General features: G+C 40.2%; 1 protein-coding gene across 1 annotated transcript in view; it reads right to left on the bottom strand.

The window, feature by feature from the left end:
• The window catches only part of nkain2 (sodium/potassium transporting ATPase interacting 2), a 108,040-nt gene that overhangs the window by 39,911 nt on the left and 43,606 nt on the right, over positions 1-24,523 (bottom strand). Inside the window, exons 2-3 of the mRNA XM_044376911.1 lie at positions 9,078-9,215; positions 7,905-7,985 (exon numbers count right to left, since the gene is read on the bottom strand). Coding sequence (XP_044232846.1) covers positions 7,905-7,985; positions 9,078-9,215 — 219 coding nt within the window. The remainder of the gene's footprint in view (positions 1-7,904; positions 7,986-9,077; positions 9,216-24,523) is intronic.

Genomic DNA, 24,523 nt, shown 5'->3' on the forward strand with positions numbered 1-24,523 from the left:
AGCACACCTGTTGCCTGAGGGGGGGCGTACTTGTCGCATTGTCGATTTAAGAAAGTTGAAAAATTGTCAGATTCAACCACCCCTGCAAAATCCAATGTCGACATGGTTTGGGGGGGAGGGGTTTCAGATGGTGTTTGACCATCTGACAAGCACACTTCAGTCTTAAGGCACTTGACTTGCTTTTAATCAATACGTATGTGTAGTGAAGCAGCTGTGATAAAAGTGACACTGAAATTGTGATAAAAATAATCTTGAGGTTACTATACTGTTAATATTGACAACAGAGTAGAAAAAGTGGCAGTGGTGCCATCACAGAATATTTTCTCTTAAAGACCTTCCACCACTGTCTTCTGCTAGCATCCAGATATATACTGCCCCCATTGTTCATGTGCTTAATTGCTTGTGGACATGTGATCATTTCTGAGGATGTACACCACTGATGCTCTGAAGGAACGCAGGATATGGCATTTGTTATTATTTGTGACATTATAGACAAAATAATTGACTGTCAACTGATGTTTCCAACGTCAAGGATCGACCATTAAGCTCAACTTTTTTATGTCTGCCTTCATGAGAAGTCTGGGTAGACGTTAAGACAGAAAACAGTGTTGTTTTAAATGTAAGGGGCTGTGTTGGTGTGGGTGGTTCATAATACAACAAGATAGGATTTTATATCCATGATGACTGGTTATTTTATCTTCCATTGCGACATCAAAGTAAAGTGTGCTTGCATGTATTTGATTGGACAACACAGCACCTTGCTGGATGATGTTGCATAGCGCCAGGTCCAATTTCCTTTTGCCAGACAAATCTGTGTTTTTTAGCCAGAGCCCTCTGTACTGTTAACACAGTGGTCTCTTTTAGGATGAGGGGGCTGCATTTTTTCATTCAGTGCTGTCTAAAAACAGCCTAAAAGGTGCTCAGACTCATGGAAAGTTTGCACATCTATATTCCCATGGCACTTGAGCTCAGTCTACTGAGTGATACAAGTACTGTGTGATACAGTCAAAAGCCTCAGAACAAGTGAACCTCGAGTTGAGATTATTTTGCCAACTGCTGTTTCCAAGGTCACGATCAAAATAACTGATGAATTAACAAAAGTGATTTACAGCCAACTGTGAGTTACAGCCCTACTGTGCGTGTGGGAAAATATCAGTGACTCATCGTTGACATGCAACATGTTCCTCATGATGTCCTGTTAACTCTGTGTCATGATGTCTCATCGAACTCACTTTATCATCATCTCAATCGCGATGATCTGTCTGTCCATCTGCCTGACTTCAGGAGTTAAAACTGACACATGGCCTCCGTGGCGTGGTGTTTTTGGGGTTTTTTTCCACAGACAGGGGGCCCCCTTACAGGGCTAAATGACTATATTTTATTATGGAACTTTTATCTTATATTTTAGGTTAACCTATCTGCCTGTCAGACTGATTTAGTTTACATTAGTTTATCATTGGTTAGATAGTGTAGTGAAAGTTTCTGTTGGAGGAAATACATTAAGTCCTGCCCCTCTCCACACTACGCAATGAGGAAAAAGTTGATGAGAGCAGAAAGAGAAGAGTGTGGAGTGAGTGTGAAACTTTGTAGATATTAAAAAAGTGTAAAAAGTTAATAAATGTGAGACGGCGGACATGTCGAACTGCAGGGACAGTGTGTGTATTCCATGAGGAAATGTGTGAGCTACATCTATTACATTTTACTGCTGTGAGATATTACAGTGTTGACCTGAAGTTAAAAGGAAATTCCTGTGGTGTTTACTCTGAATGAAAAATCTGTATGTAAAATGTAGCTCATTTATTTTATTTCACTAATTGAGTGCTTTTGCACTGTGTCATAATGGTGTTATGTGCGTAGCAGCATAACAGTTCTAGTTCATACTGCTAGTGTGATAAACAATTTTACTTGTGCATAAGCAGATAATATAGAAGTGAGAGCAATTAAATGTTACTTCTATTATAAAAAGACATTAATGCTGTGTACTGTACCTCAGTCTATGGTTTAAAATACAACAAATTCATGTGAAATTTCTAAAGTATTTCTAAAATGTTGAAATGGTTAAAAGGTGTAATCATGATTCATGATTGATGTTAAAAAGAGGACAAATAGTTCATAAAAGAAGATACTGTACAGTTAAAACTATTGAACTCATTTAAATGCTGTTATGTTATAGTGGCATATTGAGAGTTTAATGATGTGTTGATTTAGTGTGACCACAGATAATGGAGACTTGACCTTGAATAATAGACCTGTTGTTACACAGGCTCAGTTTTTGAGACTCCCAGAGGATACTGTGCCTTGTACTTCATCTACCTAGAGACACCTGTCCTTCACCCCCTTATGTGGTGAAACTGGTGTGGTAGGACTGTGTTACAAGCCCTGTAATCCCTTTGCTTTTATTACCGGGTGCAACCAGAACTCTAAACTGACCTCACAACTAAGATCCAAAACTGACTGAATCTGACCTAAACACTGAATAGACTGACTACAACTAAGGACTGAGGAAACTTGAAGATACCTAAGAACTGAACTTTGTTACACCATGAGAGATACTGCTTTAGAGGAACTAAGGATATCTATATGGTTTATTAAGTCAAGTCAAGTCAAGTCAAATTTATTTATATAGCACATTTCATACGGCTATGTCTGTTATTATAACAGTATGTTTATCTGCTGAAATATTGTGGAGAAATAAGGGTTTGTATAGGCCTGCTGTGAAACAGTTTCATTGCACCTAAAGAAGGTATATTTCTTTTGTTAAAAATGGCAGCTTAGGCTGTATCATTTTATTTTCTTACAAAAGAAAGTTTTAATACAATCTTCTATTGAACCTAGCCTCTGGCTCCAGCTACTGATTGAATCTTTTACTTATCTTCAACCCCTCCCTACAAGCTTAGACACTGGTCCAATATTCATTTAACTACCCTGCGGTCGTTAGGCGTTGCAGGAGTTACATAACCAAGCGTCCTCAGCGGTCTTGCCATATCAATATCAATCATGAGACTGGCCAGCGGCTGTCCTGTGATGACATCATTGATGACTTTGCTTCTAAAAAAATCCAGGAGGCAAAAGATTTGAAGATGGTGATGTTGATGTTAACGATGTAGCTAAGTAGCCTTTGGTCTCATTTATATGCATATGGAATATGATGCAGATTTGGTGTGTATTCATGAGTGCTTGAAATCTCTAATCTGATGTCCAAACATATGAAAATTTTATTACATTAATGTAGAATGTGAAGACTGGCCTCTAAGTATTTACATACATAACTGACAGTCTGATCAGCACCCCGATAAACTAACACTGCTGCCGGCACTGGGGATGCCTAATCTGGATATCAGGTCTATTCATGGATAAAACAGGGTGTTGGCACTGGAAAATTACATCAAAGCTACAGTACAAATCCAAGAGTCATTGATAATGAGGCGTAAATCAAAGTAAGGCTGATTCTCTGCCTCTTTCATATGCAGAAAGATGTCAGATCTGTGTAATGAAGAAAAATGGAGTCTGTCGCATTCACTTTTTGTCCAGTGACCCCAAAGTAATGGCCCGAGGGTATGAAGTAATGTATTAAATTGGCACTGAGTGCTGGCCAATACATAAAGCCTTGAACTATGAATTGCTATTGACCATAAATAGCAGTGCCATCTTGACAGGGACACATTTCACCGAGTCTTGACTTTGGAAATATAGGGGGAGAGTGAATGAAAAGGAAGTGAGAAGGTGAAGAGAGGAGAAGAGCGAGATGGAAGAGGAGCACGGGACAGATCCACATGACACTTTGCAAAACAACTTGAAAAAGACTTGATTATAGGGTGAGCAGAGGGAGAGGAGGGGTGAATTACATGAAGATGAAGAGAGCGAGGCACAGGAGGGGGGAGTTAGAGAGACCACAGGAAAGAGGGAAGTGGCACCAGAAAGCAAAAGAGAGGGAGACTGAGAGATTTTCATTTATATTGCAGTATTCTTGAAGCACAGAGCACACCATCATTACCCTTATCAAACACCGCCGAGTTATTCTGATCCAGTTGGCAGGATACATAAGCTGGAAAAACGTGTCACTATGGTACTTACTTATCTTGCTCTTTGATTTCTATCGAAAGTATGCATTTTTTTCATTTGTGACCTAAATCTAAACTTTTTGCTGGGCTGTCATGATGTTAGATTTCAATCTTTAACTTATTTGGGTATCTCTGCAATCAAGTATATAGTGTTTCAGTGTTTCCCCTAGAGTGACTGCTTTGGCCTGGCACGGGGGGGGGGGGGGCAAAGCCGGGAGATTAAGCAGCCACTCATATTTTTATGACTAAAAAGTTAAATTTTAGTCTCATGTTTTTTTTTTGTTGTTTTTCACTACCTTTGATGTACAAATCTACCATGGTAACTGGTGTTCTTGTCTATCACAAGGTTTTAGTGTTCACTAAAATACTGTTTACTGTAGCTTATACCTTGAGATGAGCAACTAAAATGTCAGATAACATTAATGCAGCGATATTCCTTTAGCAAATATCCAGGGCTCCAACCATAGATTATTTTCATTATCATTACTCATTATTATTATTAGTTATTTGGTCTAAAAATGTCAGAAATGGTGAAAAATGTTCCCCACAGCCCAATATGATGTCCTCAAATGTTTTATTTTGTCCACAACCCAAAGATATTCAGTTTACTGTCATAAAAGGACTAAAGAAACCAGAAAATATTCACATTTAAGAAGCTGGAATCAGAGAATTTGGACTTTTTTACTTTAAAAAGTGACTCAAAACAATTAAGCGATTATCAAAATAGTTGCAGATTAATCTAATAGTTGGAAACTAATTGATTGATCAACTAATTGCACCTATTAGTCTGTAAACACAAAAGCTAGCCGACAATGACAGCCTGAAAACACACATTTTGATGTTATATCCACATCCACAGCCCTTGATAATGTTATGTTAGCTTACTTTTTTTAATAAATGTTAGCATGCTGACCTGCCTCTTTGCATGTTGTCCTGTTACATTATTTTGTCCTCAAACAGCTAACGTTAGCTAACATTACTGAGAGAAATAGTATTACTGAAATAAGATGCCGCTTATTACAGCAACAGACGAAGCGTGCAGCTAATCAACCTCTGAAGAGGAGATATGTTTGGACAGCAGAGGATACTATTTAACCAGCATAATCGGGATCACAATGTATGATTGCACAGAAGCACGCAGGTCATTGAATACGACTGCATTAAAACAGTAATTAGTCTTTCAGTTTATCATTTCATTTTTATTCATTGATGAAAATTGGAGTACATTTCATCATAGGTCTTGTTTTCACTTTGTTGTTTTATTTTACTCTCAATTTCACTGCGGAAAAGGGACATTTCAAATATTTCTGTCACAGTTTTTGGATTTAACACAGTAGTAAAATGGTTCTTTGTTCCGTCCTCCCAATAGAGCATAAATCTAGTTTTGTCATTGTTTGGCGTGTTTCTTTGTTACAAACTGAGTGGCAACAATCACAGACACAGCCATACTTGTTTTACACGTGGTCCAGTGAAATAATAGCCCTCAGGTCAGTAAACAAGGCCTGGAACTATAAGTGATGGATTTGTATCTCATACAACAGCTGGTGAATCCAGGCAAAAAGGAAAGCGGGTGTTTGTGACTCCCCTCTCCCTCAGTAAATGGGTCAAGGTTAATGTGCCCTTGAGCGAGGCACACGTAAATTATTCTCGTCATAAAAACAAGCTGTTCAGCGTCTGGTTTAACTGTGCTTACCTCTGATTGGTCAGCAGGTAATGATAAAGGTGTCGCTAATTAACTGGCTGCCTCACCCTCGTTAGAAACCAGATGTTTTGATTCTGGTCAGGAGAGCCAAAGCCTGTTAAAAACAGCTTTTATTCTAATGAAACGAGAAGAGTTATTAAGCTTATATAAATGTATAATAGAATATAAATGCTACACTAGCCTTTGAAGCATTATTATGCTATTTTTCCAGATGTTTCTAACTTGCTCTCCACCGTACCGGTGTTGTATTTTCAGTGTGATAAAAACAAAACCCAAACAGCAGATCCCCGTCCTCTCAGCTGCAGTGTGTGATGTAACTGTTAAAACTAGGCCTTGAGGACAGTAAGAGGTGTAAATATCATTAAAATAAGAGATCAGTGAAGCTGCAGGTTTCTGGGCAGAAGCTGAGGGGATTTAATACAACTGTTGACTCACTGTAAAACTTCTGGCCATAGTTTAGATGGCAACAAAACTTAACAAGGCTCGCAGTCTGTGTATGTGTGTGTGTGGGAAGAGCAGACAGATGATGAGTGTATCGAACAGTGGGTGGGTACCAGAGGGAGCAGGAAAACTAGCTGAAGAATACGTGGCCAATTACGCATGCATTATTAGAGATACAATACATCACTGAAATAATACTAATAATGATCCCAAACCTGGAAACAGCCAACCAACAACAAGATAAGGATAAGAATAGATATATGAGAGGCTAAAACTGCAATTTTGTGTGATTCATTAAATAGATAGCAGATATACACAACAGTCCAATAGAACAAGTAGTTTACAGTGAATTGTGGTGGGAACACTACGTCTTTTTCAATACCACACCACAGAGTGTAATCAACCATAATCAGCACTTCCATCAACTGATTTGTTCTGTTTATGGAAGTGTTGATTGGCCCTAATTAATTGCCCAAGCTGATAATCTGTGATTTAAATCAACTAATTTTACTGCAGAAAGGCACCACTTCGCAAATATTTTTAACATTGAGTCTGCAGAGTAAGTCATACACAACGGCAAAGTAACCTAACAACCTCAAGTCTTGTCTCATATTGAGTGTTATATAGAAATGCAAGGCCTGACATGTTTTCCTTATACATACATCATCACTTATCTACCCATTTCACGCAACTTGGGTGTATCAGATAGTGATCCCATATGAAAAAATACATTTTTAAACACAACCAAGAAGCATTAGAGAAGGATTACAATGTGATTGCTCAAACCACCTAGGGATGTGTTTTCACATTCTAGCCAGATGTTGAGGAGCTGTAAATGCATTTATCTTTCCAAACAGCATAACTAATCTTTACTCCTCCCAAGTGTCAGTTAGCTGTCTTTGTAAGAAGCCACTTATAACGCTCTTGCCTCTGCAATTACGGCAGCTGAAGCGACACAGGAATTAACTGAAATTATGCGACACTCACTGTGAAAAGCGTCAGGGAGCCAGCTGTAGGCTATCGGTTTATCTGTCGATTATTTTCTTGATTAATCGACTAGTCGTTTGGTTTATAAAATGTCAGAAAATGGTGATGAATGTTCCCCAAAGCTAAAGGTGACGTCCACAAATGTCTTCTTTAGTTACGAACAGCAGTACATAACCCAAAGATATTTAGTTTACTCTCACAGGAGACTGAATCAACCAGAAAATATTCACATTTGAGAAGCTCCAATCTGAGAATTTGGACTTTTTTTTTTAAATTAAAAATGACTGCTGTCGATAAATCTGCTGTCAATCAACTAATAGATTAATCGACTAATTTTAGCAGCTCTTGTTATTTGTTCAGTTACAGTCAAAGAGCTACAGAGTGGAGCTTTTTTTACCTGACGCATGACCTTTGCAGAGTACAGACACTGCTTGAGAGCACATATGACAGTTAAGTAACTTATTATTAACATTAATTAGCTATCTGCCGCTGTACTGGGCCTATGCAGATTTACATTTAGGAATACCTAGATGGATACAATCAGGTTTTTGATCAGGCATGTTTGTGGCTAAACGAAAATGTATTAAATTGTATCTGGATTGTGATATGAGTCACTTGAAATGCAAGTGTATGTTGTAATGCTGCAAAACTGTAGTCTGTAGTATCAGTGATGTGACAGATTGCAGAAATAATCCAAGGAAATGTTTTCTTACTCTGGACAGATCTCCGACCTCCAGGTAAAAACAGATGATGAAAACATTCCAGGTCATCCACACGACCAGCCAGGCTGCGTACTGCGAAGAGACACACACAGAGAGAGAGAGAGAGAGAGAGAGAGAGAGAGAGAGAGAGAAAGAGGCAGATGAGATTTGACAGGTCTTTGTTGGAGAATTAAAAAGGTATGTTCATGTCTTGCATTTGGAGCAAGTGAAATGGAGAGAAAAGACAGAGGGAAGCTTCACTTTTGATGTTGTTAAAATGCAGAGAAACAAAAACAATGGCAAAAGGTGCAACCAATCACATGAATAGAACCGGACAAGGAGAGAAAATGGCCAGCGGCTCTTTTGTGTGTGTGTGTGTGTGTGTGTGTGTGTGTAAAAAGGATTTATAGGCAGAAAAGAATGAATGAATGATGGAGGGAAGGTAACATTTATGAGCTTAGATCAAACTTTCATTCCTTTTCATTAGCTGAATCTTCTCACTAAATATTGTGTGTGTGTGTGTGTGTGTGTGTGTGCATGTGAAGGTCGCTGAGGGGGGTCAGTGGTATTCATATGAAGTGTGGGAGGGCTGCATGGAGGCCTGCAGCAGCTGTGAGAACTTCTGAAAGTTTTTCTGAGATATAAATTATTTTATCGACGTCGGCCGGAGATAGAAAAGAGAAACAGATAATTTCACTAGGCGAGTTATTCCCACTCCCACTCCAGATCACCATTCTAACTTTTTACTTACTATATACATATTATATCATCAAATTGACATTGTTTCCCTGCAATCATGGATCCACCAGTAAGCATTCTTCCAATAATGAAGGGAATATGAGCTGTTAATCTGTTTTACTGTATGTCTTACATTGCTCTGTATACAGAAGTGTGACTATGTGACTATGATACAATATTCATGGATGACAGTGCTATGAAACCTACAAATTACTAACTAACCCAATATATCTCTACTTTTGAGTCTCGATTGCAGTGACACAGAAAAAAGAAAAACACTGAAGTTATACACCCCAAACATTATTAGGCCTCATTACTGAATGTAGAGAGGTGAGTTTGGGCTAATGAGAGGTCGTCTTTAGATCTAGGGCAAAGAAAATGTAAAATGGCTGTTTCTCGTGTTTGTGTGTGTGTGTGTGTGTGTGTGTGTGTGTGTGTTCAACCCACCCCAGTGACATATCGTGGTCTGAACTGAATTGTGCCAAAGAGGCCCAGGATGACAACGATGATGTGGAGGAAGTTGGTCAGGATGGGAGCCCACTGGTAACCCAGGAAATCTATCACCTGACGCTCCAACACACTGACCTGAGAGGGGGCAGAGGAGGAAGAGGAGGGAAAGGAAGAGGAGGAGGAGAATAGAGGACATTAGTGGCAAGAAACAAGAAATAAGCAACAACAAACAGAGTTTCCTTTAAAATATTTCACAGTTGTGTGTTTCCAGAGCAAGATAACCACCTCCTCTTAAGCTAACATGAACCTTAAAGTATTCCTCCAATTTAGAATAACACTTTTTTAACATTGTCAGACTCACGAATAACAGTTTAGTTTAAAAAAAAAAATCAAAATTAATGCAGCAGAACCAAAGATATTGGGCCCTATTTTCATGGAGGCACAATGACCAGCATAAGTAGTTTGGTAGGACTGAAACCAGGGGGAGACAGTTAGCTTGGCTCATTCAAAGCTTAAAAACATTAACCTTATTCTCTAATTACCACTATTACTTTACAGTGCAGGACAGCATACATTTGCAGAGAAACAATAATACTAGAAAAAATACTGATATATCTTTAAATGAAAACAACAAATCCATTAGTTTAAGCTGCATACAAATGTCTCCGCCCCTAGACACACATTCTTGTTTTCAGCTTATTTGGGATCTTTGCAAAAAACAGATCTGTGGGGTTAAAGAGGATGTATTTTCAATAAGTGCTTTTATCATAATAAAGTAAACTGTAATCAGTTATCTATGAATCATGGGGAAGGGAAGATTCACCGATTCGCACCAGCATAAACGTTCACGATGCAATTACCCCAATTAAAAACGTGTGCACTGAATACAATTTGTGCTGAACTTATGATGCATCATTTCTAACATCTATGCATCGGTAAAATCCAATTTATTCATATATAATCATTATTAGTGGCCCTGTGCCTTTATTATTTAGAAATGTGACTAATAATTTGCGACCAGTAATTAGATATCCAGATTGATTACTCTCTAAACTCTTTCTCAAGCACACTAGCATGCTACCGCTAAGTGGTGCGCTGCCAAAACATTCCAGGTGGAACTCGTGCTCTATTACTATTGTTCCTCATGTCGAAATAAGTGGATTATTAAACTATTTTGACAGCAATTGTTTGGGTCACGGAGCATATGCGTGTAAATTGGAGACAGAGAACACTACACTACAAAGGACTTGTGAAAAGGCTTGTTAGTGAAAGGTCCAAGTGTTTATTAGAGGTCAAAAAGAAAGAGATGTTTACTGAGTTGCAGAGCTAGAGAAACCAATATATAAAGTAAAAATGGCACTTTTTTTAGTTAGTTTAGTTAATGTATGATTTGATATATTCTCAAGAAGTAAAATCTAACTCTGTACCATATTGAATTGCATATAGCATCATTCATTTGTGTCGAATCACATCATATCGTGTTGAATCTCACTAAATCACAATGGGGGTGAATCGTATCGTATCACATTTGTAGTTTCTTCATATGTATCTATAATGTATCGTATCGTTGGCAATGCATCGAGATGCGTATTGCATCGGCCTCAGTGATGGAGATCCACATCCCTACTGCATTATTGTTCCCTGGGCTGTGTGTGTGTGTGTGTGTGTATGTAGGTTTATTATCATTCACTCACTGGAGCCTCATGCTGAGATAGTTAATGAAGTCAGCACAGCGTATGATATGGCACTGCTAAATATATTACCACACACACACACACACACAGAGAGAGAGAGAGAGAGAGAGAGAGAGATGAGGACAAAGAGGAAGCAAATGACAAAGGAGGAGGAACAGGAGGTAAGAAAACAAAAAAAAAAGGAGGACAGAGAAAAATAAAAGTAAAGAGTACAAACATGAAAGTGGGAGATAACATTATTAGCTTCATTTAGCCCAAAACAAGACGAATATTCACCGTTCTACACTATCAAGTTGAAGTGTTTAAACACCAACAGCTTACATATCAAATCAAGGGCTTTATTTTCTATTAGTCTCACACTCTCCACACACACACACGCACACTCATTTGCACACACACTTCTGGATAGCTGGGTTTAGAGTGCCCTAATGTGAGACCATATGGCACTGGCACTACCATTAGCTATAACAGCCAGACAGTAGGTATACACACGCATAATAAAGACACACACTGTATAACACTCACATAAACTGTAACCTTGCACACCTATCAAACATTAGTTTTAAATATGAGAATGTTTATTGGATGTGAGAGTTACAACAAGAGAAAGGTGTATGGATGAATGTTTGGTGTGCTGACATATGTGCATCCACCCGTGTGTATGTGTGTGTGTGTGTGTGTGCTTTTCCATGTCAGGGCGGGTCTGCTGTGCTTGCACTTGACAGCACCTGCTGTTATTGGACACACTGGGCTCAGCTGGCACCACAATGTGTGAGTGTGTGTGTGTGTGTGTGTGTGTGTGTGTGAGAGAGAGAGAGAGAGCGACATTGTGTTTCTTTGTGTGAGTGCCTTTATGTGCGGGACAGGCTTCATTTCACCGTTTCTGTGTTTCTTTGTGTGTAGGCTTCATTTTATTATGTAAAAGTGTGTCCTCCCATTGACAATTATATAGTGCCGCAATTGTTCATCTCTCTGACACACACACACACACACACACACACACACACACACACACACACACACACACACACATACAAATACAGAGGCCATTATAAGAAGTCAGAAGCCTCCCAGCCCATTACTGAAACCCCTGGGGGCCCCTCTTTCAGGTTTCATCACCAATAATATAAACAGTCTTCACTCCAGCTGGGACGCACAAACACACTCTCCAAAAATGCACGATAAATCACACACACACACAAGCGGAGGAGCGAATTTTTTTTTTAGGAGGGATAAAGAATTTATTTGTACACTAAAGGCAACAAAAATATTGATTTCTCTTGGTTATATCAACTCACATTCTCTTGGGTTCTACAGCAAAAACTATCTTTTTTTTTTTGCTTGTGTTTATTGTTCTAACCTGAGTTAATATGGAAGCCAATAAAGAGCAATATTCAAAACCAGACCATCTGTTCCTTTGCACCGCGCTCGTCTTTTGATGTGAATTTCTCATTACATGGCTCAGCTGCAAAACAACTAACTTCAGCTGCCTCAGTACATCACTCTTTGTAATTAAGTCACTGAGTTCTCTTGACAGACAAAAGACAAAGCATGCGTATAGCCCCTGCTGCCATAGTCCCAGCATCCTTTGCATGTGTCAAATGACACAAGCTTCACATAATGTGTGAAATCACCCGGCCTTTCAACAGCTATGACTCTGGGGGGAAAGAGATGGAGAGATGCACAGAGCATATAGTCGCTAGCAGCAGCTAGATATGGCAGTTTAGTGCAGCTGATGAAAGCTTCGGCAGTGTACAGGTGGAGCTTCAAGCTGGCTAGCCAGGTCCTTTGGGATCTGTTGTGACAGGCTTTGATGCTGCCGACAGATATGTTCATTTCAGCGCTGCTGCTTAAAGCACTAGAGCAGGGGAATGCTCACATTCAGCTTGTTTATCAAGGTACGGTATAAACTGTACATCCACCTGTGGACACAGCACACTTTCTTGTTTTAATGTGTGTTAAATTTGCACAGACGATTATTTGGAGTTGTCTTGACATGAAGTATTGACTGAATAGTTTTGTTCACTCATAAACCTGATAGGCCTCTGCAGTGACTGCTAATAGAGCTAAATAAACACTGACAAGTTTGCTATGAATACATTTAACGCGTCTGTGTGTGAATGTGTTTCGTAAAATGCAGAAAACAAATTGATTTGCAGCCTTTTGTCAATCCTTCTAATGCCAGCACAAAATACCTTAGGGACTGAGAAATGTTTATTCCACCTACTGTTTTGTTAGTATGAACTGATGCTCGTGCTTGTTAGCATGAGTTTCCCAAAATGGTTCATTGAGAGCCTGACTGAAATGCCACGGTGCATCGATCACTGTCCTGTTCTTCATTATCATACAGTCTCCCTTACTGTATAGTAAGGGAACTAATTAAAAACTAAGCAACTGTTCATTCAGTGCTACATTTAAAGGAAAAGTAAACCTAATTTCAAAAGACAAAATTGCAAAAATCTGCTGGATCTGCCAAAATTTTTTTGGGGGGTTGAACAACTAAACGTTTTAATATCAAACTGCAGTTTGTGAGTGTAATTTTCTAATTGCAAAAGAGCTGTATTATTATTTATTTACATAATTAGTCTTAACAAGCTGTAGGAGGTAAAAAGTGAGTTGCCAAACACTGTTGGTTTTGCTGTTTTATTGTTGACCGTTGCCAGCAAATTTACTCATCCGTTGCTAATTAATGCTGACTGTGTGAGTTGGCCAAACAACAAAAAACAAAACTCTAAACTGTTGCCTGGTTAACATGATTTCTGAATGCGATAGTCTTTACATTAAAGCTCAGCCAAAAATGGCGTTGGTCGAAGCAGAAACATCATCATGTAACTGTGAAAAATAGACAGTGGGCTGTGTGTAAATGATGGAGAGCTGGTGGACAATGTTGTTAAAACCTCCCACTAAACTTTGAACCGCATCATATCATGGTTTTAAGTGTATTGCCTTTAAATCTCTTTTTCAGGATCTCTGGAATTCAGGGCTGTGAAGTAGCAAGTCCTAAAGTCTGTAAAGCTGATGTTTACTTGGCCACAACCAGCAGTTTATTATTGCTACCATGACTGTGCAACTACGTAGCCATTTTTGGGTATCATTATATTTAATATATTTCACATATTAAGTAATGTTAATTATACCACTGATGTAATATCTTGATAAATGTGATGTAAATCAGTATTTTCTTTTTAACAAAAAAGCCAGGATTACTTGGAAGTTGGCTTTTCTCTGCATTATTTTATCTAATTCTATCCTTGTAGAAACAAGATAAATATTTTATTATGATTGGTGCAAACATGATGAAATTTAAAACTATGCAGAACACAAATTCATGCTTTAATTTAATCCATAGAAAAGAATCACAATTTAACTCACAATATTTGTCAGAGAAATTTTCTCCTCAAATCATTCACCCTTAGTTTTGGTAAGATGCCAGATTTATAACAAATTACCTGTGTGTGTGTGTGTGAGTATGTGTGTGTGTGTGTGAGTATGTGTTTGTGTTCACACACACACACACACACACACACGCCACAGACATGTAGCTGAAGTGATTGAGAAAGACACTCCGACTCAAGCGCTTAGGGAATAGATTGGCAACAGAAAGATGAGTGTGATGAAAGGAGCGGTAGAGACACGCAGAGGAAAAGCAGGGAGAGAGAGAGAGAGAGAGAGAGAGATTCTTCAGTGAGTTTGGAAAAGATTTTGGTCCATTTGATAATGAATGATAGAATGATATCAAAGAATTATTATTGCTGCAGACAGGGAGACAGCTGCACGGTGTGACCATTAGGAAACACTGCAGAATGATAAAAGTGTCTTTTTATCTTAAACAGAGAGAGAGAACAGAGAGAGAGAATAAGATGGTAAGAGACCGATAGAGACAGGCCGAGAGATCTGATGAGAGGTCCTGAAGAGATGGAGAGGTGATTAAGATCCTACAGTTACTGAGGGAAGGAGATGAGAGAGAGGCAGTCGGTAAGAGAAATGACAATGTCTCATCTCCTGTCCTACTGTCGCTCCGTTCCCTCACCCGCCTTACCTTCTTTCTTCTCCCGCCCACTCTTTCCTCACCCTGCTATAATCTTCTCTCATCTTCTCATTTCCTCCTTACTTCTGTCTTCTTTCCTCTTCTCATTGTCACCCCTGCTCTCTTTCCTCTCTTCTCTTCTCCTACATATTTAATATGCATTCATCTGTTACCAGATCTGTTGTGTCATAAAACAGCAAATTACCTCATCTACCTCCTCCCTCTTTTCCCTCCATTATTCCATCTCATTCCCCCCACCGCTGAGCTACCTTCCCCCTCCCTCGTGCTGCTGTCCCCATCCCGTCTTTCTGCTCCTCTCCCTCGTTTCCCGTCTCCATCGACTCCACCTTCCGTCTTCTCGCAGCATTTCCTCCTCTACTGTAGCTATTCTTCCTCCTTCCCCTTCCTCAACCCTACTGGCCTGTTATCCCTCTCGCTCGCCTCCTCCCTCCCTTTCCTCAATCCTCATCCTTCCCTCCCTTGTTCCCTCGGTGCTTTGGCTGAGAGTTTTTCGCTTGGTTCTGTGACCTTTAAAAAACTGCTGATCAAATTCTGCTGCTCATCCCATTATAGACGACAGAGAGGGAGGGAAGGGGGAGGGATGAAGGAAAGGAGAAGAGGTCAGACGGGGGTAGAATGAGATAGATAGCGAGAAGACGCTGGAGAAAGAGATGGTAGAGGAGGTATGGAAAACAGCAGGGATGGAGAGGAGAGGGAAAAAAACAGGAGGATGAAGTGAGAAAATGTCCAACAAACAATTTGTGAGTCAGGCAGGAAGCATCATGACTGAATTGCAAAACAGAAAGACGTCGAGGTAAATATATGCCCCTTCTTTTCTCCTCGGCTTTCATTCTGAAACGATAACTTTTTCCGTCTCTGTAATCATCCTAAACTTTATTCTCCTAATAAAACTCTGAAGCAATCCTGGTTTACTGTTAACTTAATTAAGGCCGCCTGCCTGCACAGCATCCCACTGTACAGCAGAAGCAATCTTCTATCGATTCGGTTCACACAACGATCAATTCATCTCCATTGGAGGCTATTAGGGACCATTTGTGGCTACTTAGGGGCTTGGAGAGAGAGGAAAGACGGCGGGGAAGATGAAGCAAGCAAAGTGAGAGGGGAAAAAAGAAAAGGATGTAGGGGAAAAGAAAAAAGAGGAGAGAGAGGCGGAGGGATAGAGTGAGAGCAAATGGTGGAAAAGGAAAGCGACAGAAGATAGGCAGAGATGGAAAGAGACAACGATGATAGTAGGTGAAAATCTCTCCATTAAATATCCAATTTCCTCATTCAGACCCACTTATTGTCACTGCAACTATTCAATCATATTGGTAATAGCCATAATGTCCTTAGTCACTCAGCTATAAAAAGACTGCACAAAACTCCAACTGAGAGTCCCACTTAAATTAACATTACAGGATAGCCATTAGGCTGGTATACTTAAGGCTGTGGTCATAAACCAGTGCTCTCATGGGAATAAGCTCTAGTAAAATACCTGTAACTGACAAAGTTGATGTGTTACTTTTGCATGAGTTGGCTGAACTTGCCAGAGAGTTGTGTTAAGCCCTTTCTGAGCCCTGTGGTGCACCTTTCAAATTTCCTTATCTTTCTAGGCTGGTGAAGGAGATTATCAAGATACTTTGGGATATACGGCTTTATATTTAGTTCTGCGCTAGCATTTCATCATGCGGCTCTACAGATTAACATGCAGAGGTGAGGCTGACAAAAACACACCGGGGTTTAAACAATATGGGTGTTTGAAAGCTGACTGAAAAGCTGGAATTAAAAACTGTGTCGAAATCAATACATTTGACCATTTCCATACCTATCGAAAAATAAAATAATCTAATCTGGTCTAAGGTGGGTCTTAAGCTGCTTGTTAAAGATGTCCACAGTGTCGACAGATCTCAAGTCCAACGGGAGAGAGTTCCAAAATTAAGGCTACAACTTCAAAGGCAGTCTTTATTTCTGAGCCTGGAGCGAGGAACAGCCAACAAGCCCTGATCAGAGGACCTCAGAGACTTGCTGATGATATAAGACTGCAGTAGATGACCATGCAGAGCTCTAAGAGTGATCATAAGAATATCGAGTTACATGAGAACTTTAAGAGGTTGTGGTCAAACGCTTTGCAGCAGAATTTTGGACCACTTGTAACCGATCCTGTGATGTACTGTCTAGAAGGGATGAAATCAAAGCTTATATAATCATCTCTATCCTGGCTCATTTAGAAATATTACTCAGCTGGAAAAAACAGAACCACTTCACATGCTGGTCAAAACAGACGCCTAAAAAGCTTCTGACATTTTTTTTAGAGCATTATTGGACACTGTACGGGTGCAGTCACATCTGTGGCTTTTGCTTTTTGGTCTATTATCATGCCAGAAAACAGATCTGTTGCAATAACTGTTGCATTTTGAAATTAATCTGTTTGTTCATTCTGCCAACAACACTGGTTAAATTAACACACTAAATAACTGAACTGATTGGCTTAAGAAGTCAACAGTTATGTTAACAATTGTTAACAATGTAATTCAAAAATGATGGGGGGAGTCAAAATGTGTGGTCAAACAAAAGCATCTTAGTCTACTTGGAAGAGGTTCTTGGCTTTGACCTGCCCAAACAATAAAGTAGGACTGTGCATACTAAAGAGTTCAGATGAATCAAAGCAGGATCAGTGTGAATGTGCCCAAAACACGCCAGTTACACCAGATTTAAGCAATTATTTTACACTAGATGGGCCTCTTATCTACCCTTAAACCCTCGTAACATTTGAATAGTATGGGACACATAATTGCCTTTACATTAAGTAGTAAAATGTAAAAAAGAAGGGCAATTTAACTATACATAAAATTAATAAAATGTGCAAAAATATGGTCATTGCCATTTTTATGGGTCGTTTTGATGTAGCTGTTGAGGAAGATCATCAATCATAATTACAGAAGACTGCATGGGTAGCCGATATCTGATGTAAAAAATATCGTCGAACCCAACACTTGTCACAGCTCATAGATCCCTGTACAGATTATATGCATTTGGTTCATCTGTTTTGCACTTGCTGGCCTGTCATAATGTCGGTTTTTATACATCTGGCTGCCATGGCTGTCAACAGATGGAAAGAGAGGATGGAGGCAGTGTTAACCGGTTAGCAACACCCTGTAAGTATGTGTCATGTGGAACAACTGAGATGGATCAACATGGCAGAGTGTTAATAAAAGCTGTGCTGTAGAGGAGCACTCGTAGGCTGTCATTATGGTCACTCATCTCCATACTACAGCTCTAGACAGGCTACTTAGAACTGTGATGAGCAACTGCAGGCCCACAGGCAAATTCCAGTTTCTCGCCTAATTTGCAATAATAAACCCCAGCACCTGAGCAAATTTTAACTGCAATTTAGGTACCACAGATGTCCGACATACTTAAATGGAAGGCCATTGGAAAGAGAGACAGACAGACCTTATGTAAATCTTTTTTCTGCTAACCAGAAATGCCGCTGAGGGAATCACCTTTCTCTGTTATGCCTGGTTTTACATTCTCTTCTTCTTGTCCCTTTGTAGTTTTAATCTCAGCTTGCGGGAACATCACAGACAAAGTGCTTCAAAGCTGGAATACATTGAGGTCCTTGCTGACTTGAAACAAGTATCAGGTCACCGTGATGCCATATGTTGAGAAGTTGTTTCAACCCAGCAGTCAAGATGAAGACGTTTTAACATAGACAACATGATTTCACCTATTAACTCAATGGTCTGTGCCATGTTCGGACCATTGACTCAATATATAACGTTGCCAGAGGTTTCATTCTACACTGAAACAACTTATTGTATGCTGAAATCATTTGCAGTCCTACCACTTTACGGTACTTTGGATAAATGCCATTAAATAAATGATATTTTTGATGTGGTCTTATCATGCTGTGTTGAACACCATTGGGTTTTGAAGGTCATCAAGATAGATTATTGACTGATAATTCATAAAGGGTGAGGCATGGAACAGAATAATAATAAGTCAAAATGAATTCAACATACAATAGTTTCTGTTTTTGTAAGATTGCTTTTTTGTGTGCCATTAACACCAGTAACACCCCACCCTGCCAATGCTGCCTCCGTATTTGTCAAGCCAACCCTCCTCTTCCCCATCGTCTCTTCCCTCTGTCCCTCTCTCCTGCCACAAGCACCATGAATCCACTTCACATCTCCTTGTGAATTAACTAGAGTGATTAATATTCTTGGGAAACATTTCTTTATGTAAACGTGGCATTTAAATGTCAGAAACACCGGCTAATCAGTTTGGTATTTCAACAGATCTTCCCTCTCTGTCTGTGACTGTCCACCCCTCTGTCTCTATCTATTTCTGTGGTTGGTCTTTTGTTTTTTTTGTTAGCTGGATGCTGCTCTCTCTTTGCCTGGAAGCAACAATGAAAACAAAAACTCTGACTTGAAGTCTGTGGGACTGTTTCTGTAAAAAATCAAGGGTACTGTGTGTTCTAATGATGTCATTTGAATTTTCTTCCTTCAGTTTTTTTTTGTGTGTCTTTCCTTTGTTGGTAAGAAGTCATTTTTGATTCTGATTGACATTTAATCCATTTTTAGAAGGAGAATTGACCTGGATGACAGATGACATGAACTGATTGGCTTAAGATTGCAACATGAAGTATAATGATACTGCTTCTATTGTGTATATTTTTCTAGTTTTCAAATGAGGATAAAACCCCCGTTCCCCCATTTTTCAACAAGTGCACAAAGTATTTGTGTTGTGTTAGCTATTTAAGATGCCTGTCACTTCACAACATTAAACATTTGGGAGGATCTGCTGTACTGTTAAGCCTCTATTTCACTCGGAAATGGAAGCTAGCAAGCTAGGCTAACCAGCTTACACTCAAATAATGGAAGTTATCAAGCTAAGCTAACTAGCCTCCACTAAGAAAGTTGAAGCTAGTTAGCTTAGCTAGCTAAAGATAGCAATGATTCTGACTAGATGTTACTTTATTTTAACACCTGCTGAGTCATGTGCAGCACCTGCGCACTAAGTGTTGTTTTCATAATGCATTACAGAAAAGATGGGGTCTAGCTAGCGTTAGCTGTCTCTCTGTAATGGGACTGTTTGTGATGAACTGACCCAACTGTCAAAATCTAAAGCAATGAGCTGTCTGTATTTCACTGCGTGATTCAAATCATGACACAAACTAATGTCTGGACTAATGTAGGAAGGCTCGAATAACAGATGGGACTAAGCAGTGGCTAACATTTCCCCCCAGCTGGTTATCTGCCTGTGTGTCTGTTGGAATTTAAATTTTTAGGAATCGCCTACACAGATATTGCACAAATCAATTTCTTCTTTTTAGTAATTACAATTTTGACCAATTTGGTGCACAAGCCAGAACAAACAACAATAATATGTATACTGATTTCTTAGCAAAAATGAATTCTAATATCAGTTTGACTTTAATGTCATTAGTATCACGAGGGACAAACTAAAACCTTCAAATTCAGTGGTAAAGTTTAGTCAACAAATCATCATTAGTTGGATTAGTTGGAGCTTGTTGAAGAAGATTTGGGTATAATCTCAAAGAGTGAAGCACAATTGATGGCATGTCCCCATCCCAAAATACAGTCAGAGGGAGGGTTATTTATAGCAGTGACATCTGAATGGTGCACACACAACAATACACCCACATCTACACAAATCCAGATACACACAGTTAAGCACACACACGAAACAAAAGACAGACAGCATGGATACATAGATCCACAGACACACAGGGCTGGAGGACATTCTCTCTCACTGCAGACTATCAATCAGATATCATTAGACTGCTTGTGTGTGTTTGAGTGTGTATGACAGTGTGTGGCCCCAGGCTGATACTGAGCTGAATGTGTCATTAGTTATAATTTCAGGTTGCGGTAGAAGCTCTATACAGTTATTTACCATGATTGACCAACTGATTAATATAATACACATCATCCAAAGAAATGCACCTGTCTGCCTTTCACTGTCTCTCTTTTTCTACCTGTTCTTCTATTTCTTTGTCTCCCTCACCAGGTCACCCTCTCTCTGATTCTCAATCTTGATGCCTTATTAATCAAAATGGAATAGCAAATTCAATGTCTTTGATGGAAAGCTTGTCCATCTGTTTGTCTCCCCGCTGCTGCCTTTGAACGCTGCTCTTCCTCGTCTGTCAGATTGCTTTTTTGTCTGATCCGGCCAGACCAAAGAAACGCTGACATTATCAGAGGGAAGCAGAGTAAAATGCTTGGATTTGTCTCAATATTGTATGTTTTATCTGCTCTGTCACTCTAATCACAACTGTACTGATTTTGACAAAAGCACATAATCATTCAATCAATCAATCAATCAAGTTTGTCACATGTCATCATATAAGGTACAATCACAGTGAAATGTAATTCCACCAGTTCCTTCAATTTGTGCATTAAAAAGAGTTTAAATAGAATAGTATTAGTAATTAGGCAGTGACCTCATTTAGGATCCTAGTGGCCTGAGCCTCTCAGTGCTGGCCTGGTGTATCTGGTACCTTCTTCCCGACCACAGCAGGGAGAAAAGGCCATTTTCCGGGTGGTTGGGATCCTTAATGATTCTCCTAGTCTTATTTTTGCAGTGCCAGAGTAGATATTCCTCAGTATTTGAGGGGATACCCGGAATTTCCTCAAGCGTTTGAGGTGAAACAGTCTCTGCCTTGCCTTTCTCACCATTGAGTGAGATGCCCTCGGTGATGTGGACACCAAGGTACTTGAAGCTGTCTACCCTCTCCACCGAGGACCCATTGATATTAAGGGGGGTGTAGTTCCTTCCTTGCTTCTTCCCAAAGTCCACCATCAGCTGTTTAGTCTTGTTGACATTCAGGAGCAGGTTGTTGTCCTGACACCAGCAGGTCAGGTCCTCTACTTCCTTCAAGTAGGCCTTTCCATTATTGTCTGTGATAAGACCCACCACAGCTGTATCTCTGTGATGATGGTGTCGAAAATGGCTATACAGTCTGTGTACAGTAGAGTACAGCAGGGGGCTCAAAACACAGCCCTGAGGTGCTGCGGTGTTAAGGATGAGGAGGGTAGAAGAGGTGTGTCCACCTACCCTCACCACCTAGGGTCCGCCTGTCAGGAAGTCAAGGATCCACACGCACAGTGAGGTGATCCGTGAGCTTTGTGACGAGCCTGGAGGGAACTATGGGGTCAAACGCAGTCAATGAACAGTAATCTAACATAGCTCCCTTTCTTGTCCAGGTGAGATAGGGCAGTGTGGAGGATGTGTGCTAAGGTGTCTTCCGTTGATCGGTTGGGACGGTAGTCTACTGGGTCCAGTGTGCTGGGTAGTGAGGAGCAGATGTAATCCTTGACCAGCTGTTCAAATCACTTCATCACTACAGAGGTGAGTGCCACTGGGCAGTAGTCATCCAGGCAGGCTGGTCTTGTTTTCTTGAGCACAGGAATGATGGTGGACTTCTTGATAACGGGGATATGACAGGCTGAGCCAGGGACAGGTTGAATATCATTGTGAACACCAGCGCTAGTTGGTCAGCACATAGTTTAAGGACCTACCCGCTAATAAGAGGGGAGAAGACAGACAAACAGAGCTGGACAAAACTTGTGGAAGCTATCATTCGGATTTGATGACTCATTCAAAGATGGAGAAGTAGGGGTTCTTTAAATTTCAAATCATATTTCTGATACATTATTTAAAACTCCATGATAGATTTTTTCCCCTCAAGTTTAAGCTGTTAGGTGTAAAACCTTGTTATGCCCTGCAGGTTGTAGATTCAAGCATCAGGATTTTCAGTGTAGCTGCAGTGATTTCCAATAGATGTCAGGAGTTACACAATTTGTGCAAAGCGGTTTTGTTCTTTTGCTTTTCCTCATATGCCTCCTTAATGGCTCGGGCCTCCTCTGCTTATTGCCTTTTCCCGCCTTCTTTATCTTCTCCTTCAACCCTCCCAGTGGCTCTTGCTTTCTCTCTCCTCGCTCCTCTTTTCTCGTTCCTTTATCACAAACCTCTCTCCTCTGTCGTGCTTCCTGCTTGTCAATTTTTCTCTCTCCTTCCTTTTTGTTTGCTTCTCCCTTTTTCCTTCCATCATTTCATTTTATCCTCCTCCTCTTCTAGCCTTTCTCTCTCCTTCTTGCCTCTGCCTCCATTATCTCTCCTTCCTCGTCTCTCCTCATCTCACCCCACGCCTCTGTCCTTTCCTCCCTCTCTTAATCGGTTTCGGTGTTATTATTCACCAAACACACTTACATACACGCTCACACACACACACACACACACACAGTGGCATCCCTCCTCAGCCAATCTGTAAATGAATTATCAGCCCACCAATGGTTTTCCGCTCGTACACTCTTATATCTTAATGGCCGATCTATGCAGGCAGTGCTTTTATGAGGATAAAATGTGTGTGTGTGTGTGTGTGTGTGTGTGTGTGTGTTTGCGTGTGCACATGTGTGTGTGTTGGTTAGAAAGACGGGGTTCAACTGCTGCATGATAAATAGGAAGTATTAGGAGGCACCTCTATTGTACCCAGGGGCTCTTGTTGTGTGTGTGTTCAGTGCATATGTGTGTGTGTGGGCGTGTGTATGAGAGTAGCGAGCTGTGTGTGTTTTCGTTCCTGTCTGCATGTTTAATGAGCGTGGCTCGTTGTACGAGCCTGGTTTTTGTCAGATTTTTATGTGTGCGTGAACGATGGAACGGTAGTGTATGTGGTGTGTGTTAAGAGTATTTTAAGTGTGTGTGTGTGTGTGTGTGTGTGTGTGTGTGTGAGGAAGCGCATGATATGTAGAGTGGAAATGACACCAGACAAACCCACAGATGGACGCCCAGCGGGCTAAGAAACATTAAGACTGCACAAACACATTAACACACAAATACACACATGCACGCACACACACACACACACACACACACACACACACACACACACACACACACACACACACACACACACAGAATAGTAAGAGTTATTGGCCTCTCCCTCTCTCTGAATAACCTCATGAGAGCCAAATGAAATCAACCACATCATTGGTGGTTGTGGTGTATCCATGTGTGTCTATATACACGTGCAGAGGAGAGAAATGCAAGTGTTTGTTGCATAATAGTTGTTTTTGTTAAAAAAGGATTTATTTCAGTCAATAAATAGTATCAAACTTGAAAGGCTGTGATGTTCACATGTTAGTTTATTGTATCTGAGAACAGTCAGGTAGACTTTCTAAATACTAGTTCCCCAAAATGTTCCAGCTCCTTCAGTAAGTCAGGAGACAATAGCACCAGTGTGGTTTATTATGTCTGGGTCTCGGGCCAAGACTAAATTAACTTTGTGTCCTGGGCTGAATGGGAGACATGAAAAGAACCTGTGGTGTCCCAGCTGACAATGAACTGCCAGCCAACTTTGTCACCTTATTTAAATGAGCTTCATTGTGCTCACGGGGCTCATAGCATCAATGGGCGCTGGGTGCTTTATTTCCTCCTGCTGACTGTTACGAAGCAGAAAATGTGGCCATATTTCCATAATATTACTCCGGGTGCTGTCACTGGGGCCGCATTTCTGATCCTCCATTCACTGTCAGTGGAGCACATCCAGCGCTTGCTCATGGTGCATGTGGACATGAAGACTTGTCTGTGTGTTTATTGTATAAAAACGCCCACAAGCAGATTGCACTTAAGCCATTTATGATGCTATAAATCTGTAAGCCTCTGCAGCTCTCCATCAGCGGGCTATACTGCTACCA

Source organism: Thunnus albacares, chromosome 16, assembly GCF_914725855.1.
Source record: "Thunnus albacares chromosome 16, fThuAlb1.1, whole genome shotgun sequence".
NCBI classification, from domain to species: Eukaryota; Metazoa; Chordata; class Actinopteri; order Scombriformes; family Scombridae; genus Thunnus; species Thunnus albacares.